The sequence below is a fragment of the Hippocampus comes genome, unplaced genomic scaffold (assembly GCF_001891065.2).
Source record: "Hippocampus comes isolate QL1 unplaced genomic scaffold, H_comes_QL1_v1.1 scaffold7, whole genome shotgun sequence".
Classification (NCBI taxonomy): Eukaryota; Metazoa; Chordata; class Actinopteri; order Syngnathiformes; family Syngnathidae; genus Hippocampus; species Hippocampus comes.
In genome coordinates this window covers 7,443,572-7,466,692 of record NW_017842060.1, presented here as the reverse complement: position 1 = coordinate 7,466,692, position 23,121 = coordinate 7,443,572, and the positions used below count along the sequence as shown (strand labels likewise).

The 23,121-nt window shown below is 42.8% G+C and overlaps 1 protein-coding gene across 7 annotated transcripts in view; it reads right to left on the bottom strand.

Moving 5' to 3' along the window:
- Positions 1-3,628: 3,628 nt before the first annotated feature.
- The window catches only part of septin9b (septin 9b), a 71,146-nt gene continuing 51,653 nt past the window's right edge, over positions 3,629-23,121 (bottom strand). For 6 of the 7 annotated variants that reach the window (XM_019862420.1, XM_019862419.1, XM_019862418.1 and 3 more), the window contains 9 exons: positions 17,707-17,898; positions 12,343-12,471; positions 12,126-12,207; positions 11,455-11,592; positions 7,782-7,899; positions 7,587-7,682; positions 7,330-7,426; positions 6,548-6,599; positions 3,629-6,071 (listed from right to left, as the gene is read on the bottom strand). In XM_019862420.1, the coding sequence (XP_019717979.1) occupies positions 5,852-6,071; positions 6,548-6,599; positions 7,330-7,426; positions 7,587-7,682; positions 7,782-7,899; positions 11,455-11,592; positions 12,126-12,207; positions 12,343-12,471; positions 17,707-17,898 (1,124 nt within the window). In that variant the 3' untranslated portion in view covers positions 3,629-5,851. Of the gene's footprint in view, positions 6,072-6,547; positions 6,600-7,329; positions 7,427-7,586; positions 7,683-7,781; positions 7,900-11,454; positions 11,593-12,125; positions 12,208-12,342; positions 12,472-17,706; positions 17,899-18,169; positions 18,249-23,121 lie in introns of those variants that run through there. The other variant, XM_019862423.1, reaches the window with a different exon arrangement.

Below are 23,121 nucleotides of genomic sequence, written 5' to 3'. Positions count from 1 at the left end.
TGGTGGAAGGTGTGTGCGGACTCCCATTTAACATGATTTTGAATGTGGTTGGTTAATTGTGAACACAACCACAGGCTCAGTCATGAAACGGTGCGCAATTTATTTTGTTCAATTGAGTTGAGCAAAAATTAAGCAAGTGCGGTCCCCCGCTAAATTTTAAGCAAGTTGATTTCAGTCATTGAGTTCAGCACATCGACATATAGACGTCGCAAATGTAATACGGACGCGACAAATATGACTGATGCATATTTCTTGCTCAGGTGTTGCCTTTTAGATTGACTGCGTAAACATACGAACGTGCTTGTTTTTGGCTTTGTATTTCACCCTGTATAACTGCATTTGCTGTTACGTAAACATAAAGACCCAGAGAGCTGTCTATCGGAGGAAAGAAAACAATTTTGAAGTTCAGTCAATAGGGGAACATCAATCATAGCTCTTGCTCAAACATTACACTTAACCAATACAACAGTTTGGAATGCGCGGGAAAAAAAAAAGAAACTACTGGTGGACTGAGCAACAGACGACAAACAAATCAGCCAAGAGTATCATCATCAGTAATTGATAACAAAACCGCCAACCTCCATAGGGCAGGGATGAAGGTACCACACTCCACTGTTTGAAAAAGACTTTGGGAGAAGAAAGGTTACAAAAAGAATCAGAAGGCTAGATTGGATTTTACCAAAAAATAAAAAATAAAATAAAAAAATCACAGGGATAAACCACAAAGGTTTTGGAGCTGGAGATGGACTTCTGACCTTTTGTCTCATATTCAACTTTTCATCTGAAACCCAGAGACGTGAAGTACAAAGGAATTCACCTCGCTATTCCAATGTCGACTTCATTTAGCGGGGATTGTGCACACTTATGTTATCTGCTATTTGCACAGCAGCCAGACACCGGGTCCAATAGGGCTGCTGCGGACAGGCGTTGGCTCTCCTCACCACTGGCTCACAATCCAGATGCTGAACCGTATGAATGTAAATAAATATACCAGATCATTCGAGTTGGGTGTCTGGCCACCCCCGCGCTCATTGGCTGTCTGAACAGACAAAAACCTGCCTGGTAACGATGACACTGGTGAGCCGGTGTTGGTGTTTACGACCACCGATGGCATCTTTTAATATTTTTTTTTCTAAAATGTGCTCATAATCTTTTGGGATTCTTTTAAAAGAACAACCACCAATACCTGTCACATTACCAAAAAAGAACACCACTCTCCGGCTCGGTTCCGACATTAAATATTCAAGATATGATCAGGCTGAGACTCGTAAGGTACCTGCTGTTAGATTTGGCAGAAACCTTTACATCTTGCTTTCATTTAGTGCGAGTACTACCGTAGAGGGTTTCTTCCTGAACATTAATTAGCAAACAGTTGAAATTTTAGCATGATGCTGAAACGGAAACCAAGACAGATGCTTTATCGGTATTCCCAGCGATGCAGTAAATCCCCCCCCCTCCGCCCCCCTCCCGCTTCTCAGCCCCCGAGACGAGTAACCACCCGCTGGGAGGCCGCACGCCATTTTCAGATGCTGACAGATTCAAACGCCAATCACTTTTATCCGGTTTGAAAAGTACTGGAGGCTAATTAACAGACTCCCCCCGACTGTTCAGTGTGTTGCAACATGGATCTCGGCTGTGTCAAACTGTGCAACAGTACGAAACGGGTTTGAAGAGTACCGTAATGTCGAGTTCCCTCGCTGCCTAAAAGTACTGCCGGCATCGTTATCAGACACCTCTGATGCCAAATGATGAAAGGAAGAAGGGCAATTAGTGAATGTTGGAGCTGCTGTCCAGTACGAGTCAATATGAAGGGAACACGAAGGATGAGATATTTTACTGAACAGCTCATTTAAAGATTAAAGACATTTTAAACATTTTCCCCAGAGTTAGGAAAGAGTCGATCAATCATTTACTCCTAGAGTGCGCTTCGTGAGGGGGCTTGAGTCCCATTGGCTCGTATGTCGGATCAATGTATGAGCAGGGGAAAAATTACACATTAACTTTGTATATGTGTATCTCTAAAGCAGGGGTCCACAAACTTTTTGGACCAAAGATCTACTTTTCGATCAACCCGCTACCGCACAAGCGCACATACGCACGCATTTACACTCGCATGACCTGATGAGCAATTTCCATAATGGCTTCGAAGACGAACCAAACATAAAAATAAAGTAGACACAAAAAAGTTTGTGAAAAGCAAATCACTGTCTACTTACCTTAGAAGAGACCTGACGCAGAGGCATGTGACGCATTTGATCGTAGCTCACGTGTTCCGTTTTAAAATGCTTCTCCCGGCACTCCAAATCTCCATTCTTTCCCCGTGCCCTCGGTATATTGTACATGAAACAAACTCTTAATGAGTAAAAATAACAATAAACGATACAGCGCAACAGCTCTGATCGCTAGCTGCAACTGCTGATCGCTAACAACTTCCGGTGATGGAGGTCGCGCGCCACCGTAGGTAAAAGGTGACTTGGTTTTTAATTTTATTTTTTAAATACTTTTTATGAAAGTCGGAATGATGAGATGCTAAGATTGCATTGTGCGCTAACACAAAAATATATCATTTTAATATTGCGCACACAGACACACAACTGTTTTGGGTTGGGTCATTTTTTTCCCTCCCTCTACACCCTTCGTGAACGATTTGGGACCAGTCCGCGAACTACCGGTCGATCGCAATCGACATTGGCACCTAAATTGTCCCTTCTGTGAGTGCGAACGGGTGTTAGTCTATGTGCGCCCTGCGATTGGCTGGCAACCACTTCAGGGTGTACCCCGGCTACTGCCCGAAACGACCCTTGTGACGATAAGCAGATCACAAAATGGATGCATGAGCCAGCCTTTTTAAGGTCATGAAGATTACAACACAAATAGCATAATTGGGGAATTTAGACCTTTATGAAAAGTCATGAATATTTTTTTTTCTTACCTGGGGGTTAAGGGGGGCTTGACCGATACATAGGGGGACTGAGAAAATAATTTATTCATGTTTCAATACTTAAATACAGGCTTCTGATGGAGCTATAGCCTCACCCCCCTTAACTCCCGTGTATCGCCAGTCCTGTGAAAAGTACACATTCAAATCGCTTTAAACAATCGCGTTAAAATGAAACATCCCAAAAAGACATTTAGCTTTACACACACACACACACACACACACACACACATTTACAAAATTAGCTTGCAGTCACCCTATCTACCCGGTAGTCTGGAGGCTCTGGGTTCAAATCTCATTTTAGGCTATCCTATTGTGGGATCGGTGCCTGCCTGGGTCTTCTCACAAGCCTCCTCCCACATTCCAAAAACATCCATTTTAAGTTCATTAAAGGCTCTAAATTGCACTTGGGAGTGAGCCTAAGTGTGACTGGTTGTCGAAACACGCGTCCAGAGATTGGATCGCGACCGGTCCAGGGTGTATACGCGACCTCTGATCCAAAGTCAGTTGGGATAGGCTCCGGCTAGCCCCGCAACCCAAAATGAGGACAAACACAGCAGAAAATGGGTGGTTGGATAATTCCCTTACCTTCGCTATGGCAAATAAAGAATCCATGACGAAAGTGTACTATATTCATTTGTTACAGAATTCATCAAAAGCATGCCCACTTAGCAATGAAGACAACCAATGTTAAACAATGAAAATATCCACCTTTATTCTTTGAGCATAACATATCAAAGACAAAACCTTAACTCTAGTATACGGTCACAATTAACAATGAACTATACAACAGTACAAAGAGTAACCAATAACTTCCGGACTTCTGGACATGGAATTATACTCCCTTGGTTCATAATAAAGCAGCGATGAGATAATTTCCATGTGGGCATTTGATCAGCTGATTGGACGACAATTACGGAAATGCAACAAGATGTCCCTTGACCGTGTTTAATAAAAATGCAACAGAAAAAAAAAAATGAAAAGCCGTTTCTGATGTGGTTTTAAGGAACTATCATGGCACACATTTCTGAACAACAGTAAAACATGCGACTCGAACTAAACTATTTTGGCTTGCGATGTAAATGTCACGCTTTGTAATGTCACAATGAGTTATACTTACGAAAGATGAACACACACATGCACCTCACGAGTAGGTCCTTTAACGCTAAAAGTGCAGCATGACACCTTCTTGTTGCAATGAACTCTCCCGCACACCTCTTCAACAGTTGTACTCCCAGTTGCTAAAAGAATGGGCTTCATTAAACACAGTCGTTCTTTATCATACGAAAAAAAAGGACTTTAATATCGATTTACAGGCCAAAGAAACTGACGAAAGGATGGCACGCGTTTGTGTACAATAACGTTAGAGCAAGATGAATACATAGACACAAGTAAATCAACACCGTAAAATACAAGGTGACTGCTTTCTATCCGAGACAAGACAGTGAGGCGATAAAGATTTTATTATTTTTTTTTTGTTTTAAAGCATCACACTGAGGGGAAAAAAAAATATGACAAACCCTTTAAACCAAGAGCTGCTCCCACACTTGCTCTCTCTTGTCGATTTGCAGTGTGGAAGCGCCGCATTTGGTCTGGACTTCCTGCTTGATACGACGACGCTACTTCAACGATCCTGATACGATAAAACTACATGGATGACAACACGAAATAAAACCAGACGGCTGGCACGTATCAGAGCTAATCTAGAGTACAAAACGCGGTTTCATTTTCACCGTAAGTGATGTTTAAATGCCATGTGAGCGTACGCCCTGTGCTTGTTTATCAGTCTGGGGTGGCGAACCTTTTGCGGGGGGGCTAACACAGGGCCACAGTTAGAAGATGGGGGAGGGGGGGTGATTTTTTTAAGAAGGGAAAAAGCTGTACGTTCTTGAAAAAATTCCACCCCCCCCTCAAGAAAAGAGTCATATTACAAGATCAAAGTGGTATTTTGCTTTACAAAAGTTGACTGGCTAAAGTTGGAGAAAAATCTTGTGAGAATGAAGTCATTTATGTTTTATTTAAAAATAGCATGTTACAAGAATAAAGTTCGGGGGTTTTTTGTTTAAAAATGTGGGAGTTTAGATTTTTATTTTAATCCCGTAATATTATGATTTTCATCTTTAGTCCCGACAAATTACAATTTTTGGCCCGTCAAAAAATACAACTTTTTCTTGACTTTTGTCGCACCCTTATTTAATCTTACTTTCACAATTATTCTTGCTCGCTTTTTTCCTTTCCGGTGGAGCTCTCACACGTCTTTGAAACAACGTCCTAAATTTAATGTAGGAGAATATTTAACATTTGTGGTTTTAGTTGGTGGGATTTTTAGACTGCAGTTCCTGTGGCGTCTCCCCCGCCCTCTCAAGTGGTGAGCATTGCCGCCTCACCGTTACGAGGTTGGGGGTTCAAATCCTGGCTCTGGCCCTCGTGTGTGGGGTTTGCATGCTGTCCCTTTGCAGATGTTCGTTTTCTCCTCCATTCCAAAAACGTGTTTTGAATGTGAAGTTAAACTCTAAATTGTCCTTAGGTGTGAATGCAAATGCTCATTTATTTACATTTGCTCTGCGATTGGCTTAGCACGGGCGAACGAACCCCTGCGTCTCGCTCATAGTCAGCGGGCATGCTCATTCCAGCGCACCTGACATCCTAATTCGCATGAGCCATCTAGAAAGTTTGAATGGTTAGAGGGCGGGATCAAATGCTCTCATTGGCCACCAGTCCCCCAACACCTGTTGTGTCATGACACCAAACTCGATTGTATGTAAATGATAACGAGTACTGCATGTGTATTATGGTGATAGAAAAGTGGTTTATGACTGGAAAAAGTCCCATTTGGAAAAGAGATTCGCGCTCAGAGAACACGCGTGTCAATGGGCCTGTTCATGTAAACGGAGCGGGCGTACGGATGCGTGTCTACATCTCATGGGTGAGAACTTGATGTTGGATTGCCACTCCGTTGGCTTGCACGACGCCGCCCGGAAGCAGTTCGGGCTGACCGTTGGCCTTGGGCTGAACAGGTGGACGCTCGGGCGGGTGAGAGCTCAAGTGACTGTTGGACTCGTTTAGCCGGCGCACGCGGTACGTCTCGTAATGGATGCTGCCCGTGATGTCCTTGATGTTCTGCATGTGCGTCCTGTAACAGAGGAAAAACAAACGTGTCCTTGAGCACCACATACCACTTTGTTATTTTCAATATTTTTATTGTATTTATAAAAATGTTTTTAAACCATATTCTACTGCTGTAGTATACCGTATACATTCAATGAGTAAACTATTAATTATTTCAGGATTTTATTTTCCAATTCTGACCCTATTAGATGGAGTTTTCCATGACAAATTCAAACATTAGTCCATGAATTGAACGAACAAAATTTTATATATATATATAACATAAGAAAAATAACTTTTTCCACATAGGAATTTTGTTTGTGGCTTCATATATTAAATTGGCATTTTTTTTCATACAGTAATATAAATTACTATAATCCAATATCGCCACGATGTAAAGGTAGAAAGAAGGCTTCTTTGGACAAGAACAAAAACCTTGTATTCAATAAGAGACATAATTTACAGTGCATATGATGAAATGTGGTCGGTATTGGAGTGTACCTGATCAGGAGGTCTCGCAGGTAAGCGAACTCACAGTGTGCAATGTTCTCCACTGCAAAACAAAGCAGACACGTATGGAGGTTGATTATTTCATCAATTCTTTTCCTGATGCACTCTCATGGAACTCGGCACCCACGGGCAAAACAAGCAAGCCATTAACTCGAACGATATAATGAGAAATTATATGAGCTCATAAATTCACTCGGCTCCACCCTGCCTGCGAGTCATCTATTCACCACAGGGTGGCAGTGTTGCTCACCGTATCGAATGCAGGATTTTTCTCTCACAAACTGAGCTGAGGCAGGCGATTGGTCATTTGCACTCTCCTTGAATTCACTCGCTTTTACTTTGACTGAAGGGGACTTTCAGTGACTCGTTTGCTCTGACAAGCGACGGGTGCCAAAAGTGTAGCGCTAACACGTGTTTGAATTCTAGATTATGTCAAGAGTGCAAATGGACACTAAATTAAATTCCCTTTGAGAGTGAGAGAGCGGAATGTCATCTTGGGGTTAGAGATGCTGATTAGAGACGTTGAGTGAACCCGTAAGCTGTATTGCCAAAACTATACGCTTGAACTCAAGGGTCGGGGACATACGGCCATGTGAGACATACGCACATCAGAGCATTAGCCATGCAATTCCAAAACCAACAAATCACCTGAGGAAAGGGTGGCAGTGAATCTATATCATATACAAGTTTCACCTCAACTGAACTATAGGAATATATAAAGCTTTTCACAGCTGAAAAAATGTCCACGTTAGTTCATATCACGTGTGTATTACCCTCAATGGTGCCCCATTTTGTTCTCCTTCCCAGAATCCTCTTCCCGTTCTCCTGGTACTCCTGGTCACTGCCCACCACGGCAAAGGGGATCATTTCCTGTCGATAACACACACACACACACACACGCACACGCACACACACACACACACACACACACACACACACACACACACACACACACACACACAGGGAAATGCTTCGTTTGTTTCATTGATGGCTTCACTGCGGCCATTTTTTTGGTCGTTTCTGACTTTACCCTGATTTTATCATTAATCATCCTGTCCTCTGCGTCCTCGTCGAACTCTTTCTGAGGGTAGACATCGATGTCGTTGGCTCGCAGCTCTTCCCTTATCTGCGCAAAACAGCGGATTGCAAGCGTTTGAGGTTGAACGACTCAAAAAGTGGAACGGGGCCCGATCGGGCTCATTTTGTGGCCACCAGGCTGGCTCACCGTCTGCTTGAAGTAGTCCCTCTCCTCCAGCGTGAGCGTGTCGGCCTTGGCGATGACGGGCACGATGTTCACCACCTTGCTGAGACGCTTCATGAACTCCACATCAAGAGGCCTCAAACTGCAGGAGAGAACGGAAAAGAAATGATTCTAACCTAAAAGAGAGTGACATGCCTGAATGTCCAGTTGTCCACTCCGTTACCATTGTTGATGTTGAAGCCACATCATAAACAGGTAGAATATGCAGCTTGTTTCAGACGTGCACAAATGCCACAGAGTTGACTGCAATGAGTCAAAAGCAACCACTAGATGACAGCCATGTGCTATTTTATTGAGTCCAGGCTGACAAGTAGGCATTTTGAAATGTGTGTATTTTTTCTCTTCATTGCTATTATGGCATAAAACGTGAAACCTTCAAAACCTTTTTGAAAACAGGACTTCCAAACTTGGCTCTTTCAGCATGAGAGACACAAAATGCTAAATTACAAAAGAAATATATATTTACATATGTCTTTATTGATCAAATTATATGAAAATGATTCATATCTAGCAATCCAATCATTTTCTACAGCACTTGACTTCATTGTAGCAGAGGCAGGGCACACCCTGGACTGGTCACGACCACTCACATTCACATTGGCACCAATGATTCAGATTTAGAGTCATCGATTAACCTCAGATGAAGGGAAAGTGCAAACTCCACAGCAGAAGGTCCGTCCGAGAGTTGAATCCTTAACCTCAGAACTGTGAGGCAGAAACGCTAAGCACAATTGCTTGATGCTGCCCTACATGTGCAACCAACACTGTCGATGTTTCATTGACTGCAATCTTCCAAACTAGGATGGGAGTTACCAGCATCTTTTTTTGAACGCCGAATTGCAATTCTCGTATTTTATGAAGCAGCCAGAACGCAATAAATTTCATTTCCCGGTCTTGGATAATCATCACATTTTCCCGCTTCCTTCTTTGCTTCCCTCCTGTTGTAATATCGTGGCAAAGAAAGCCAAATAAAAAGCAAAAGACGTGTGGAGTTAATCATTTAGATTAGTCTCTCTGAGATTTGCTCACATCCCACACATGGTGGGAGTTTAGACCGCAACTTTTGTCTTTTAAAGCCTATTTATTTTCCCCACATCGCTTTGAGTGAACTCCATATTGTATCACTTAGGCAATGTTTCTTTTGTGCTCATCCCATCTTTCATCTCCGAACAACAAGCTCACGCTAGCTGCAAAAAAGTACTCATATGTGATGCGCTGCTTTTTGAACTTGTCACTTTTTTTTTGCAGTTTGACTTGATTTCTGCCTCTTTTTCCATACGACTACTCTTGGCTGTGCTGTTCAATTAGCTTCAGCCGAGGCGAATCCGGTTCAAAGATCCAGGCTGGGTCATCCCGGAAAAAAGAACAAGCCTCTGCCGGGCGCTTGACAGGAGTAAAAAAAAAAAAAAAAAAAAGAAAAAAGAAATTACGCCAAAGAGTATTCGTGGGAAGAGTGACAATTAAAGCGACAAATGTGACAACAGGAAGACGTGCAGTCAAGCAGATGTCATGTGAGATATACACGAGTAGACATGCAAGTATATTTCACGTTTTCCTGCTGCATATGTTGTAAAGACAGAGGCATAAGCAGATGTGCCCCATCTGTTGCATACAGAATAAAGTTATTGATGTGTTTGTTCCCCCTACCCAAAAAAAGCTCAAACAAAACAAAAACAGGTGAATGGGAAAACTAGCGGCTACAATGCAAACCACTGTATTTGATGTAACGGATCATAAGCGATAATTTCCCATCGAGAAGGCTTGCAGAATGAGGTAATAACCCGAAAAAAGAAAAAAAAAGTAGAATTGGCGTGGCTATTATCAGTAATGGTTGCTGTTGCATGACAGCGCCCTGCTTCTGTAGCCACTGTTCAGCTATCCAAAACCCCTAAAACCAAATAAAAGGACATCAGTGACATGCAAGGAAAATTAGAGCAAGATGATATACGCAAGTCTCCTTCAGATAAACACAGCAAGACTCGAAATTGCATGAGGGGCTTTTGCTTCTTGGCCCCGCAAATGCACAAACAATCAACACAATATTCCGGAGCCATCACAGTCATCTGTTGCTTACAACTGACATTGACAGTTCTTTTTAAACATGATTAAATCGGTTTCAAAAGCAGCTAGCTTTGCATTTTGTTCCTTTTATGTAGCCAATGTGAACTAAACGGTGACCTTACAATCAAGTTAGAGACTGATTTTTGGCCCACCTTGACACCTTTCGTGATTATACGTCCACATCATAACGTGTGTCGGCTGTCACATTGAACCCCCACTCACATTACCATGACAGACCCAACAGAAGACCTCTTCACAAGGACAATCCTAACGAGAATGCGCTCTGCGCCTCCATACCGTGCATTCTAAGCCTTCATTCATTCTGCCTCTCTGATTCCTGCGTCTACAACATCCATTTAAATCCAAGTCAGCTTTGTGCTTGGCAAAACCTCGGCGTTTTCCCGCCCGCGACTCTTGACAGGCGGGGAGAGTGCCAAGATGCTGACAGATGCTTCTTGTTCAAACACAGCAGTCACTGGTAACAATCGTGTCTACGTGCAAGCAAACAATATGGACGGTAAAGCGGTTTAGTTGTCGCCGTGTGCCTCGTGGAGCAAATCCGAGGCGTCCACGTAGCATAGCCACGGTGCACGCGCGCGCGCGCGCGCACACACACACACACACACACACACACACACACACACACACACACACACACACACACACACACACACACACACACACACACATTCCAGAAGTAACAGCTGTGGTGACATGATCACACGATGAGGGAGGCTGTCAAACACACACAAACTCAATGGCTTCTCTCGAGGGAATCGTTTAACGGGACAAAGCTGGACCTCGGAAAAATGAGGCAGTCGTGAATGAAGACATCACTGGGAGGTCACAAGGTCATGTTGTGTGCTTGCAGTTTGTACGCGATGTGTGTTTATAGGCATGTTTGTGTGCAATGCAATAGTATTAAACCTGCTTTTCATGAGGTTGGGCATTAAAAAGGGAAATGTCATGTCAAGGGGTGGAAAGAGGAGCACTGTACTGTGCAAAAGAATTGAACCACCACTACTACTTCAAAGCAGTTTATCTTATCTTATCTTATCTTATCTTATCTTAATTGAACCACCACTACTACTTCAAAGCAGCCGTTTGGACAGAGTCAAACGATAACTGGTCAAACTTCTGGTTCCAGATGTTGCTCAGCTTTTTACTTGCAATGTGGCACTAATTGTGTGTGTTTATGGATGGATGTGTACGGAACCACTGTAGATCTTTTAGTTCCAAGGCGGGATACAATAAATAGAATGGAAACCTGTTGGCCTGTCAATGTGACACAGCAATCTGATAAAATGCGAGCAAAGGCAAGCGTGAGAGCGAAAGAGTTCAGTTACTTGGTGAAATTTGATTCTCCAAAGTCCTCCTCGAGTGTCTCTGAGGAGGTAATGACTTCCACGTGTGGTCACAAGAGAGCCGGCTGCGGTACAACTGAAGGATTTGGGGAAAATCCCCGGCAGGGCCTGCTTCTCTTTGGCAGCAGTGGGAGACACGAGTGCGGTCGAAGTGTGTAGTTAGCAACATGCTAGCTAGCCTCAGGCATGTTGTCGTCTTTGTGTGCGCTCACCAGTGGCCAGTGGGCGGGATGAAGTATATGCAGCAGTGCACCCTGGAGTCGGGGATTCTCTTCTTCCTGTCAATGTTGATCTCTTCCTGCAGGTAGGCTTCGTACTGGTCGTTGATGAACTTCATGATGGGCTGCCAGCTGAGGAGAATGTGGGAAAAAAATTGTCAACATCCGTGTGCCCGACTAAGAAAAGAACGCTAATGATCACAATGAAGAAGTCATGCCGTATTTTCCGAACTACAAGGCGCACCCAAGAGTATTCCATTTTCTCAAAAGCCAACAGTGCGGCCTATAATCCGATGCGCCTTATATATGGTGTCATAGTCTCTTTACATTACTCATTGAGTTGTTTCCTATGCCATCTAATGGCGATTATTAGCAGGAACCAATCGTAACCTAAAAGGGTCCTGCCCAGCACTAATTGACAGTCATTGAATTTGCCCAGCTCCAAAGGTACAGAAGTGTTTCATGCAATTTGGGAAACAGTATGTGCATTACGTTACGATTTTACTATTTATAATTCATCTTGACTTTTGACGATTGTTTTTGAAGGAGATCAATATGGACAGTTGCACATGGATCTCACACGTTCTTTGCTGTGACTAAGTTGCATTTTGCAAATGAGACGGCAGACTGAAGACGATGCAATTTTGCAATCAGTGAGGCCTCACCAGTTCTCATTGTTGATCTGATCCCCAAAGCCTGGCGTGTCGATGACCGTCAGCTTCATCCTCACACCTTTCTCCTCAATATCTGCACACAGAAAGCGGGCATGAGAGGTCGACTGATTTGTCTCGAGGTGTGAATGGGTTTTTGTGCAGACACTTCCTGCGATTGACTGGCGACCAGTCCAGGGGTGTGCGCGGAAGGAGACAAGCGATGACCCACCGTGACTGATGGACTTGATCTCTACGGTCTTTGGGATCCTGTCCTCAGCGTTGGGCTCGACCGACTTGCGGCTCACCTTTGATTTGAACAGCGTGTTCATCAGAGTGGACTTCCCCAAGCCGCTTTGCCCTGTTGACCATGAACACAAGCGTGCGTGCGCACGCACAAACACAAGAGACTTAGAAGGTTTAATGAAGTCACATTTAGACTTTCTAAGGTTACTTTAAGACAATGGGCGATACTCAAATACATTTTGTGATAGTATTTTTAATATACTACAAAATAAGTATGAGCCATTTTACAGTAATTGAAGCGAGCAAGTGGCAGCATTTATTAATGTAAACTATCGACATATAGCTTTGGATATAGATATATATATATCTTTCCTTTAAAAGAACCAGTGGCTTTACAATCAAAAAGAGCCCACCAACAGCCCGCTTGCGGAACAGCAGGTGGCTGATAAAATGACTGTGACAATTTAGTCTAAGACACAGAGAAGGTGCTGCAGGAGTCTTTGAAGAAGTGTACTCTACTGTATTTTTTATTGCATTTGATGACCTGAGTGGTATTTTTTTTTTTTTACTTCCTTCATCCTTAACACACGTTTTGACCCACAGTGCCAAACCTGAAGAAAAAGACTTTCAAGAAAGCCAAACAAAAGCATATTCTTTCACACTACTAGAGTGAAATCCCTCCGGACATCAATTACATGGACATTGTCTTGGGTAGGGCTAATTAATAATTAGGGGGTGCAATAGACCCCCTGACTCTTAATTTTTAGTCTTATCAAGACGTTTGGGACAGTTTGGTGAAGGCCCATTTTGTTCCCAGTGGCAAAAAAAAAAAAGATTCGAGACTTTTTTTTTTGAGGCATACTCAGATGAGCTTGAATGAAAGAACATCAGTGAAATAACACAAATGTTCGTCTGGATGAACAAGAAACGCCAAGATCTTGTCGTTGCTTCCTCGGTGCAACCATCATGTCCAGTATCCCAATACTTTTGTGTCTTGTGGCGCTTGTGCCTGTGTGTGTGCATGGGTGAGCATACAGTATGTGCGTGTGTGTGTGCTCCTTAATGGAGCATGAGCGTAGCAGGACAGCTGCAGGGTCATTTGAAGAATCTATGGAGGTCAAGAGGACAGATGTGTGGAGCCCCCCCCCCCCACACACACACACACACTTTTTTTTTTTTAACCAATTAACTCATTCTTTCCTGTTTCATCGATATCGATAATATAATGCACGACAGTCTGGAGTTCCATCACACTCTCTAGGTGTAGTATTATGGCCACCAAAGCTCACCATGCTGGTCGCAAATCATTGCAATAGTACCGCAACGCAAAAATGAATTTCAAATGGGTATTTTCCTAGAGCACACTTGCATTGTTTGGTACACCGGTGGAGAGTAAAAAAAGTGTGATTGAACACCGCAGTGATTTATCATCTAAGCGCAGGTTTCATTCGCACTCAAGGTGATAAAGCAAGCTGACACATGTCGGCTTCAAATCTGTGATTTGGCCCGCAACAATGATTAAAATGCATCACGTTCGCACCGAGGTTCATTCACAGTGCGAAATTGTATCTCAAGCTCAGTCCAACTGCCTTGAACCGTACTTTGACGTGCAAAAAGTACTGCTGTCGTGCAACGGGAATGCAGATGTGTTGCTACCTTGTGGTTTTGTAAATGCAAGGATAACCTTGTAAGGAGTGAAATCAAGGCATCAATGCGTAGCAGGAGTAACAAATTTAAATCAGGTGAAATGAGACATTCCATTCATGATTTACAATGATAGGTGTGACATTATGCATGCAAATTTGTGCTCATACACGAGCTACATTTTACAATAACAAACGTAACGTGTTCTGATGGTCAACAGTGGCATTTTTCCAGATTTGAACAATCTATGTAGAAATAGCGGTAATGTGTTTCAGGCTCAAACTGTCACCATCATTTCACCCTTTATCAACTCTTAAGTAGCATAACATTTGAACTGTGATACAGGGGTAAAAATAAGTTAACCTCTGCTCGCTAATCCAAAAGCACACATTTCAATGAGTGAGACACGTTGCAAAAAAACTATGTAATATAAACCATTTTGGTCCCAACACTGACCTCTGGGGGACACCACGTATAATGTCAAAACCTTTTGATTTGAATTCACCCAACTCCACAAACTGTTGCCATTCTTTTGAAAAGCTTCCAAGCCAGTTGGGCCTGTATCCTTAATGCCACAACAGCGCCTATAATAACTTCTACATTTTGTATGATGTTATATTGAGTATGATAGTAACAGTATATGAACATTATAAGCAACTATTGATTTATTGATGACACAAGATTAAGACCAGAGTGAATTTTTTTTTTTTACCCCTTTCTAATTTTCGAACATTTACTTGATGTAAAAGAGGGTATATTACCACCAATTGGGTTGACCGCTATTTTTACTTTCATTGGGTTGCTTTGATTTGATGTTTTGTTTGGGTGTATGTTTGCGTGAATTGTCATTTTTCTTTTTACTCACAAATGTGCTTATAATAACAGTTGTTCTCTGCTGTCATCTACGCACACAATTTCCCCTGTGCTACTCTGCACTTCCATAAGGATTGAGCCACACGGGAGTCTTGCTTGGGGGGTGGGTGTGGTCTTCTGAGCTCTCTTTTTGTCACGCGGACAATTCTGAACAAAAGACTCGACTCAGGGAGGATTGTCTTTACTGTCAACAGGAAGCGCGATTCCTCAAAGCAAGCAACGGGAATTACTTTGCAAATCGCACTCCAAGCTCCCCGTGCTCCTTGTCAAACTTTTATTGATTACAAATGAAAATTACAAGTACCATACAAGAAAAACACTGTCCCCTATATTTGCACACCACGCCCCCAGTCCGGCCCTTTGGCCGGACATCTGATTAACTTTTGTCAAGCTTTGAACCACAGATAATCTGACACCTTCATGTCTGGCCTTCCATGAACAAAGAATTTGCAGACCTTGCAGATGACAAATGTTTTCCTGGGCCACGACCAGTTCCCAAAACGTTTACTCTCTAGCTGAGCCTGCATCCTTTCATTTGTATGCAAACAGCCCAACAGCACTTCACACCCTTGCGGACTTCAAAGAGCCCTCTGCCCGAGATGACCCAACATCGTGCGCATAGACATTTAGGGCGCTGAATACACAAAAAACGTCTAGACAGACCCAAAATTAAATAAAACTTTAAACATAATATCATTGTGTTCGTTGATTCTCGATCACTTTTCAAAAGCAAATGTTGAAATTTAAGTGCAATTGCAAAAACAGCGCTCCATCGCGAAGTGCGAGCTAAAGCCGATGCATCCTACCCCAAATTAAAGGTATATTTCTTAACATGACAAATTCACCACTTATCTTTATGACCACATTGCTCGTTCCGTGCAGAGTTAGGCACTGCATGATAGTTATTACGCACTGAAGTTCATCCATAAAAAGAAGTGCTTTGTTCCACATTTTGGCATGCGGCAGCCAAAACCCCAAACTCTTCCTAATGAATAACATGTGATTGTTTTTATTGAACTGAGTGCTGAGTCAATAACTGTTGTAAACACATAAGAAAAAATTACAGCTTTGGGGTTGATTGGAAACATGTGCGGCTGTTTCAAAGAATGAAAAAAAAATGAAGCAACCATTTGTGGAGCTACAGGACAGGACGGCTTGAAAGGTAAGTCGTTTATTTGAGAGTGAGCATGGCTTTTGCAATGAGCACATGTGTTTTGTGGAATCTGGAGAGCAGTTAAAGTCATCTTGAATTATTTTTACGATAAATATCGGCTCTCGCCAACAAAAGCATGACCAAGAAACAAGGCCGGTGAACTCGATGAGTTATGGTCAGAGGCCGCTAAAGCAGAAAATGTTGACCCAGACAAGTGGTGCAGCGTGACTGTAACACTTACTTCTGACTGAACCAGCGCCACCACCGTGCTTCCTGATGTGACACCGAAATGAATGTGTGCAAATGCAAGGGGACATAGCACAGTGCAGCAAACGGTTTACGGTAAATCAAACAGCACCAACGTGAGCGAAGTCCATTAATCAGCCTTTTTCATCCTGTAACATTGCAAAGACTCAAGGCTTTTTATCATCTTGTTTATATGTAACGTGCTGAATTGACGATTTGGAATATCACCAACATTTTCTGGAAAAACTGGATGGATGGGAAATATGCCGCAGTCAAACAAACCGCTGTCTTCACCCTCTATCATACCTGATAGATTCATTGAAGACCCCAAATTGTACGTAGGTGCAAGTGTAAATGGTTAATTATAAGAGGCATGTGAAAAAGATTCCAGGAATGGTGTCACAAAAGATATGCAGGTATTTCAAACTTGTTTTCCCGTTCAATGTGGGCCAAAAGATCAAAGATCAGCACATCCACAAAAAGATCCTGTGGTATAAGTTTGATTCAGTGCAGAAGATGAGATGAGAGTTGCGGCTGGACAACATGCGGCCGCTTCACAATCCGCCTGCTCACAATGCCCAGAGCATCTGACAGTTCCTGGCAGAGAAGAAGAGTGCCATGCAAGAGTGACCTTCTTACCCACTCAACCTGGCTCAGTGTCATTTCTTTCGTCTTTTCCAAGCATAAAAAAAGAGTCATCAAGAGGACTCATTTATAAGATGTGGGCAACATCAAGATGGCTGTGAGGATGGAGATGCCGAGGATCCTGGAATGCGTCCAGGAGTGTATGAAGGGCTGGGAAAGCGTGTCATACTCCAGAGTTTTCTTTTTTTCTTTGTAATGCGTCGTTTGTGACACGAGAACTTTTCTGACACAAATCATGCAAGTGGCTGGTGACCGTTCCAGAGTGTAGCCCGTCGCTAGAACATGAATGGATGTTTGGAACTTGTGTGATGGATTGCTTTGACTTTTATTTGGAGTCGTCGGGTACGATTCAAGTGACGACTTCCTAAAATGTATAAGTTAGCTTCAGCAAATGATAAAACGTGTCCAGTTGTATCAAGTAAGTAACAAGTCTTAAGGCATCAGTCACAATGCTAAAATCCATCCATCCATCTTCCATACCGATTATCCTAACAAGGTTCTCTCGCTACGTGAGCTGGAGTTTACCCAAGCTGACGTGCACCCTGGACTGGCCGTCAGCCAACCAACATTCATATGTAAGGATAATTTAGAGTCTTCCGTTAACCTAAGAAGAAGCTAGAATACAGGCAAGAACCCCACACAAGCACGGGGAAACCCCGAAAACACCATGCCGGAACCCCGAACCTCAGAAGCGTGAGGCTAAATGTGCTAACCACTTGCCCACCATTCTCAAAGCTAAAATGATGATTCAATTTCTAACCACGGTGTTAAGGTGTCCACTCGACTCACCCACAACCATGATGTTGAGCTCAAAGCCTTGCTTCATGGCCTTCCTCCTCATCTGCTCCAGGATGGCGTCGATGCCGACGTAGCTGAAGTCGCTGGCGTGGTGGGCCTTGTCCCCTTTGCCGTGCGGCGGGTTGGGATGGTGCGGCTTAGTGTAGTCGGACATGTTGCTGTGGCTCAGACTGACTTCTGACCCTGGAGGAAGTATGGAGAGACATTTGATTTGATGAGTAACAGCCTTTCATACCAGAGATGGTTATCTCACGTTTACATACCTAACTACAAGCGAGACAGTTTCATTTTTGTGTGATTCCCTCACAACCTCAATCCAGTCTGCTTTCCTTTGACTAAATTATCCACCAAATTACTGCACAGAGCAGCCTAAGCCACCTGTGCCAGGTGTGCTCCATTTAAGAATCATGAAAGCTCAACAGGCGGATGCTGCAAACTACAAATGACGCCTTACCTCGCTATTGAGTGGGGGGGGAGCTGTAGCAAGAGAAACGATGCATGCAGCAAGTGCCCAACCACTGTTGCGACAGGCCAAGTGAAATATGCAAAACTGTGCCAAATGCACTGGTATGTAACACACGCAACTGTCTGTGGGAGGAGCCAACGCTTCCTGTGCAATGGCAGAAAAGCCGCAGAGTTGTCTCTCAGTGCAAACGCAGGCATAAATAAAACTGGTATGCATGGTACAACTGAAGTTGAATGGACACCAGCGCACAGCTTGTATGCAGTATTATACTTGAGTTTTATGCATTCAAATGACTGCAAAACCCACAATATTACTGCATATATGTTAAAACAATCTAATAAAGCGTTGTCACATACCGCCACGCACCAAGTCCTTTGTTCACCAAAACTCAATGGTGGGAAGTATAAATATTTTATTGCTGTATTTAAGTATATATTGGCGGTATAAACGTTGCTTTGTATTGTTTCTTTCACAACCTATTTGGTTTTTATTTCTGTCATTGTGGTCTTAAAATTTTATGTGTCTCACTGTTATATTTTAGACTACGGCTGAAAACTAGCATTTATGCTAAGCCCAGCGCATTTACACTGTTGATTCTTGTGATGGTTAATGTGTACTGTCCCAATGAAATAAAGAAATAAATAAAAGTAAAAAAACTTGAGTATTTCTTTTCTGGTGATTTTTTTACTCCCTACATTTGAAAACACAGACATACTTTCTACTCTTGGTCAAAATAGGCTTGTCAGTTTTTTTTCACCTACTGTGCATGATGATGATGATGTGACATTTAAAAAAAAAACAAGAGGTAGTCAACTGCAGTTGACACTGGCCTCATGGTGCTCTTTGACGACAACTCAACAGATTCATAGATGCAATATATTCCCCATTTATGGAAGCGTTTAAGAGAATTGTGAGTTGCGGCAACCGAAAAATCTGCCACTTCAAATCTAAAAACTCACAGGTGGGATTTAAAAAAAAATATAGAGATCATTAGCTTCCTTGGCATTTTTTTGTGACTTAGTGAACAAATTTACTGAATAAAGATTGTCTCTATAGCATAAAAGCGATGCCAAAACTAGCTAGCTTATAACCAACTACATGCTATTTGTAAACACGATGTGTCTTCAAATTAATGGCGCAAAACCACCTGAGCCACAAACAAGGACATTTCAGAGTCTCTCCTTCGACTTCAGCGAAGGAGTTGACTCAGTACTTCTACTTTTAACAGTGCCGCACTTCTACCCCAGGAAGTTTACTGAACCTGTTAAAACACTAGAATCGCTTTTAACGAGGCCTATGTAGGAATAGTTGTTCCGAATGTATTATTTCTCTGTTTTATGTTATACAATGTGTTCTGCTCTATTATTGTTATTTAGATGTTAAATGTTCTGGTGAGCACAGCTGTTGTGAAAGCACTGTATGAATAAGGGCGTATTGTATCATATTCAATTTTACTGTTACTTGTAAGCCTTCAATCATCCAATTCAGCAACGTGCACCACACAAAAGTCAAGCGCAACAGCAGAAAAGGCTGTCTGGCATTGGGGCAGTGAACATTCGACACGACTGCAAACGACCGCTACAATAATAAAGACATTGTTAAATCAAGAACTCTCTCACAGTGTCAATCAAAAGTGAGCAGTATTATCCTTTAAAAGCCTTTTTTTTTTAAAGACAGATCTTGAATTTCATTAAATTGTGCAGGTGTACCAAATGAAGGGTCCGTAGCGTTTGACGGACGTGGCAACAGCACCGATTTGCAGTCTTGTTGGCTGCTGAGGAAGTGATTTGAGGGGCCCCCGCATAGAGTCCGCAAAAGAACATTCTAGTGTCGTATCAAATAGCGTTTTCGTTGAGGCCCCAAAAATGTCTTGCTGCACCCCTGTGTGCAGGCTTAGACAGCGCAAGGCTGTTCTCAGGTTCCCTCCACTCAATCCCCGTGAGCTTCTCCTCCAATAAAAAGACAAAAGAGCTGTAGTTTCGGACTGTGCACGAGGGGTGCGCCACACCTACGTGCAGCCTCCGTGGTATCTTTCAACGCTGTTCATCTCACGACTCCCACTGGATTTGACCACATCAATGTCCTCACTGTGCTTTGGCCAAAATCTCAGCAAACACAGACGAGCCGCAACATGATGACCACATTTATACCGGAATAGAAGAGATTCAATGGAATGAAAAGGGCGTTTGGCAAATTTTTCTAGACTGGTTATCTTCACTTTGCACTTGTATGAAAGTTTTAGAACGCAGGTGTCAAACTCAAGGCCCGGGGGGCTAGATATGGCCCGCCACATCATTTTATGTGGCCCACGAAAGCAGCTCAAACATGTCAACTTCCATGAGCCTTTCTAAAATGTCCACCAAAATTTTAAATTCTCATATGTAATAAATAAGAGATATATTCTAAGCGTTTTATTGTTACCAAACCCCTCATGATAGTAACTTCAACAATAGTTAAATCAACAGTTATTCTTGACATCTTTGAATCGTTTCAGTCATAACGGCCCTCCAAGTGAAACGGTAACTAAAATGTGGCACCAAAAATACGTTGGACACCCTTGTTTGAGAAAGTAACAGAATGGTTAAAATATTATTTAAAACATGACATGCACAATACTAAAAGTTTCACAAAAATTGATTTAAGGCCAAACCAAGTCACCAAAAAACTAATAATTTGTAAATTTTACTGCAGACCTACCCACCAACGTGTGAGGAAGTAAGTTAGAACAACGGCAGAGAGCTCGAAGGAAAAAGTCCAGGAAATGACGGAGCTGAAATGGCAAACTTTTGAATCATTTCACACAGAAGATAAAGTGCAATGTGCCGACTGCAATGCAGAACTAAGGCGAAACAACAGCAAACGCACATCATTCACCTTACCAGGCACTACTTTTTAAAGTCACACACATTTAACGGCACAGTTACGACAGTGTAGAGCGTGAGGATAGTGTCCTCAAGTGGGGAAAAAACAATACCTACACCTCATGTGCATATTTTGCATTTGTACTACTCTTTAATAATGCAAAAAATAATTGTTTTCCTGATGACTTCATAAATCGATGGGATACTCAGGGGGATCATTGATTCTAATAAAATTTAATAACTGCAGCCATGTTGATTTCCCTGTTGACTGGAACTTAGTTCACGCCGACAGATCTTCAAAAAGCACTTTGAGAAGCATTGCTCTCTTGTCATGCTCCAAAAGGCCACCGCTATTAAACAAACGGCCAAAATGACACTATTGTTACTGCCACTAACAAATTGCCTTATGAAGGTAAAGATCTTTCAGCCGACCAGGTCAGGGCGGGCATTGAAGCCATGAGTAAAAAGGCATCCCTGACACTCAGGAATGCCAATTCATCCACGCTGTAACATGAATCCTCTGAATGGTGCTCGACGGTGGGCCGGAGCTGATTTTGAGCCACGTCGCTGTCCTCAAGGACCCCTACATAGACGGTCCGATGTGACAGGATGAGATCCATTTATCTTTAGTGAACGTGATGGGTTATCCAACACGATCATATTCGCTGACTCCTTCACTGAACTTTTTGTCCCAGTGTCGTAAGCGAGCGAGAGGCTGCAAATGAGCTGAACGGACACGCGTCAGGTCCGCGGCCAAGCAGCCTCACGGACACCGTGACCATCTGTAGTCATAGATTTGCGCTTCTAAGAATAGGGTGAACACTCTGGCAGGGACAAATGGATCAACAACAACAAGAACCATGGACACATGCAGTGAAAGCAAGCATGACCTGCTTTATTTCAACTCTCTTGCCGCCTAAAAGCTAAGACTATTTTCATCTTGGAGGGGGCGACAATGAGCTGGCGATTAGCACCACCCCTCCGCTGCCTAACGTATTTGCGAAGGGTCAAGGCTGCAGGGGCGTCCCTTGAGTCACGTCTTAATTAGAGCGTTCTAATGCGACACAAAGACGATGGCGTCAATGACCTTTGCCACACACGCGGTCTTTCCGGATGAGTAAGCGTGTGACAAATGGGCAGAGACATTAAGTGTGACTCATATCACCACTACTGCGCGACATGCAAATCTGAAACTTCGGAGACTACGGCGCAACTACAAGTCAATTATTTATTTACTTTTTACGCGAAGGGGGAAAAAAAACATGTACAATTACGGCCTTCGGTACAGAAATCTGAAACTTCGGAGACTACGGCGCAACTACAAATCAATTATTTATTTATTTTTTACGCGAAGGGGGAAAAAAACATGTACAATTACGGCCTTCGGTACACCAGTGTGAGCACAAAACCTTGTTGTACTAGAATGTGTGTGTGTGTGTGTGTGTGGGGGGGGGATTGTGACATTTACAGTATTTTAATCCTAGGCAATTTAATTGGTGGAAGGTGTGTGCTGCGATGAGTTTTAAAAGTTTTGTCATGTTTTTCTGGATCACAAAAAAAAATGCATTTAAACAAGGGTGTGTAGACTTTTTCTATCCACTATACATGGCAAAGCCAGCTGCTTTTGGTGTTGACGCGATTCAACTCCCAGAATCACACACCAAGACTCCCCAAGCATGCTTGACACTGCCATCAATTTAAAGTTTTCGTCGACAGAGGTCCTTTTTCTTTCGAATGGAAGCAGTTTGACTCTGGCTCAGATGAATCTTATTTCCACGACTTCCTTTCCAGCCCACTGTATCATCAACACCTGACCCCACGCAATAAAACACACGGAAATATTTGCGCCACCGCCAACATTCCTTCATTTAACTCCCTTAATGAAAACAGCGTCAACTGAAAGCAGATGTTCCGACCATGACAGCCTTCTTCCAATAAAAGCATCATATCAGATGATTTTTGTCTTCACCTTGTGACTTTAAAAGAGGCTTAGCTGAGGCTCTGGCTCTGTTTGATGGCTGGAGACGAGTTTCAGCTCTAATTTGTGCATGAGTGGACAGATCCCATCAAAGACAATTC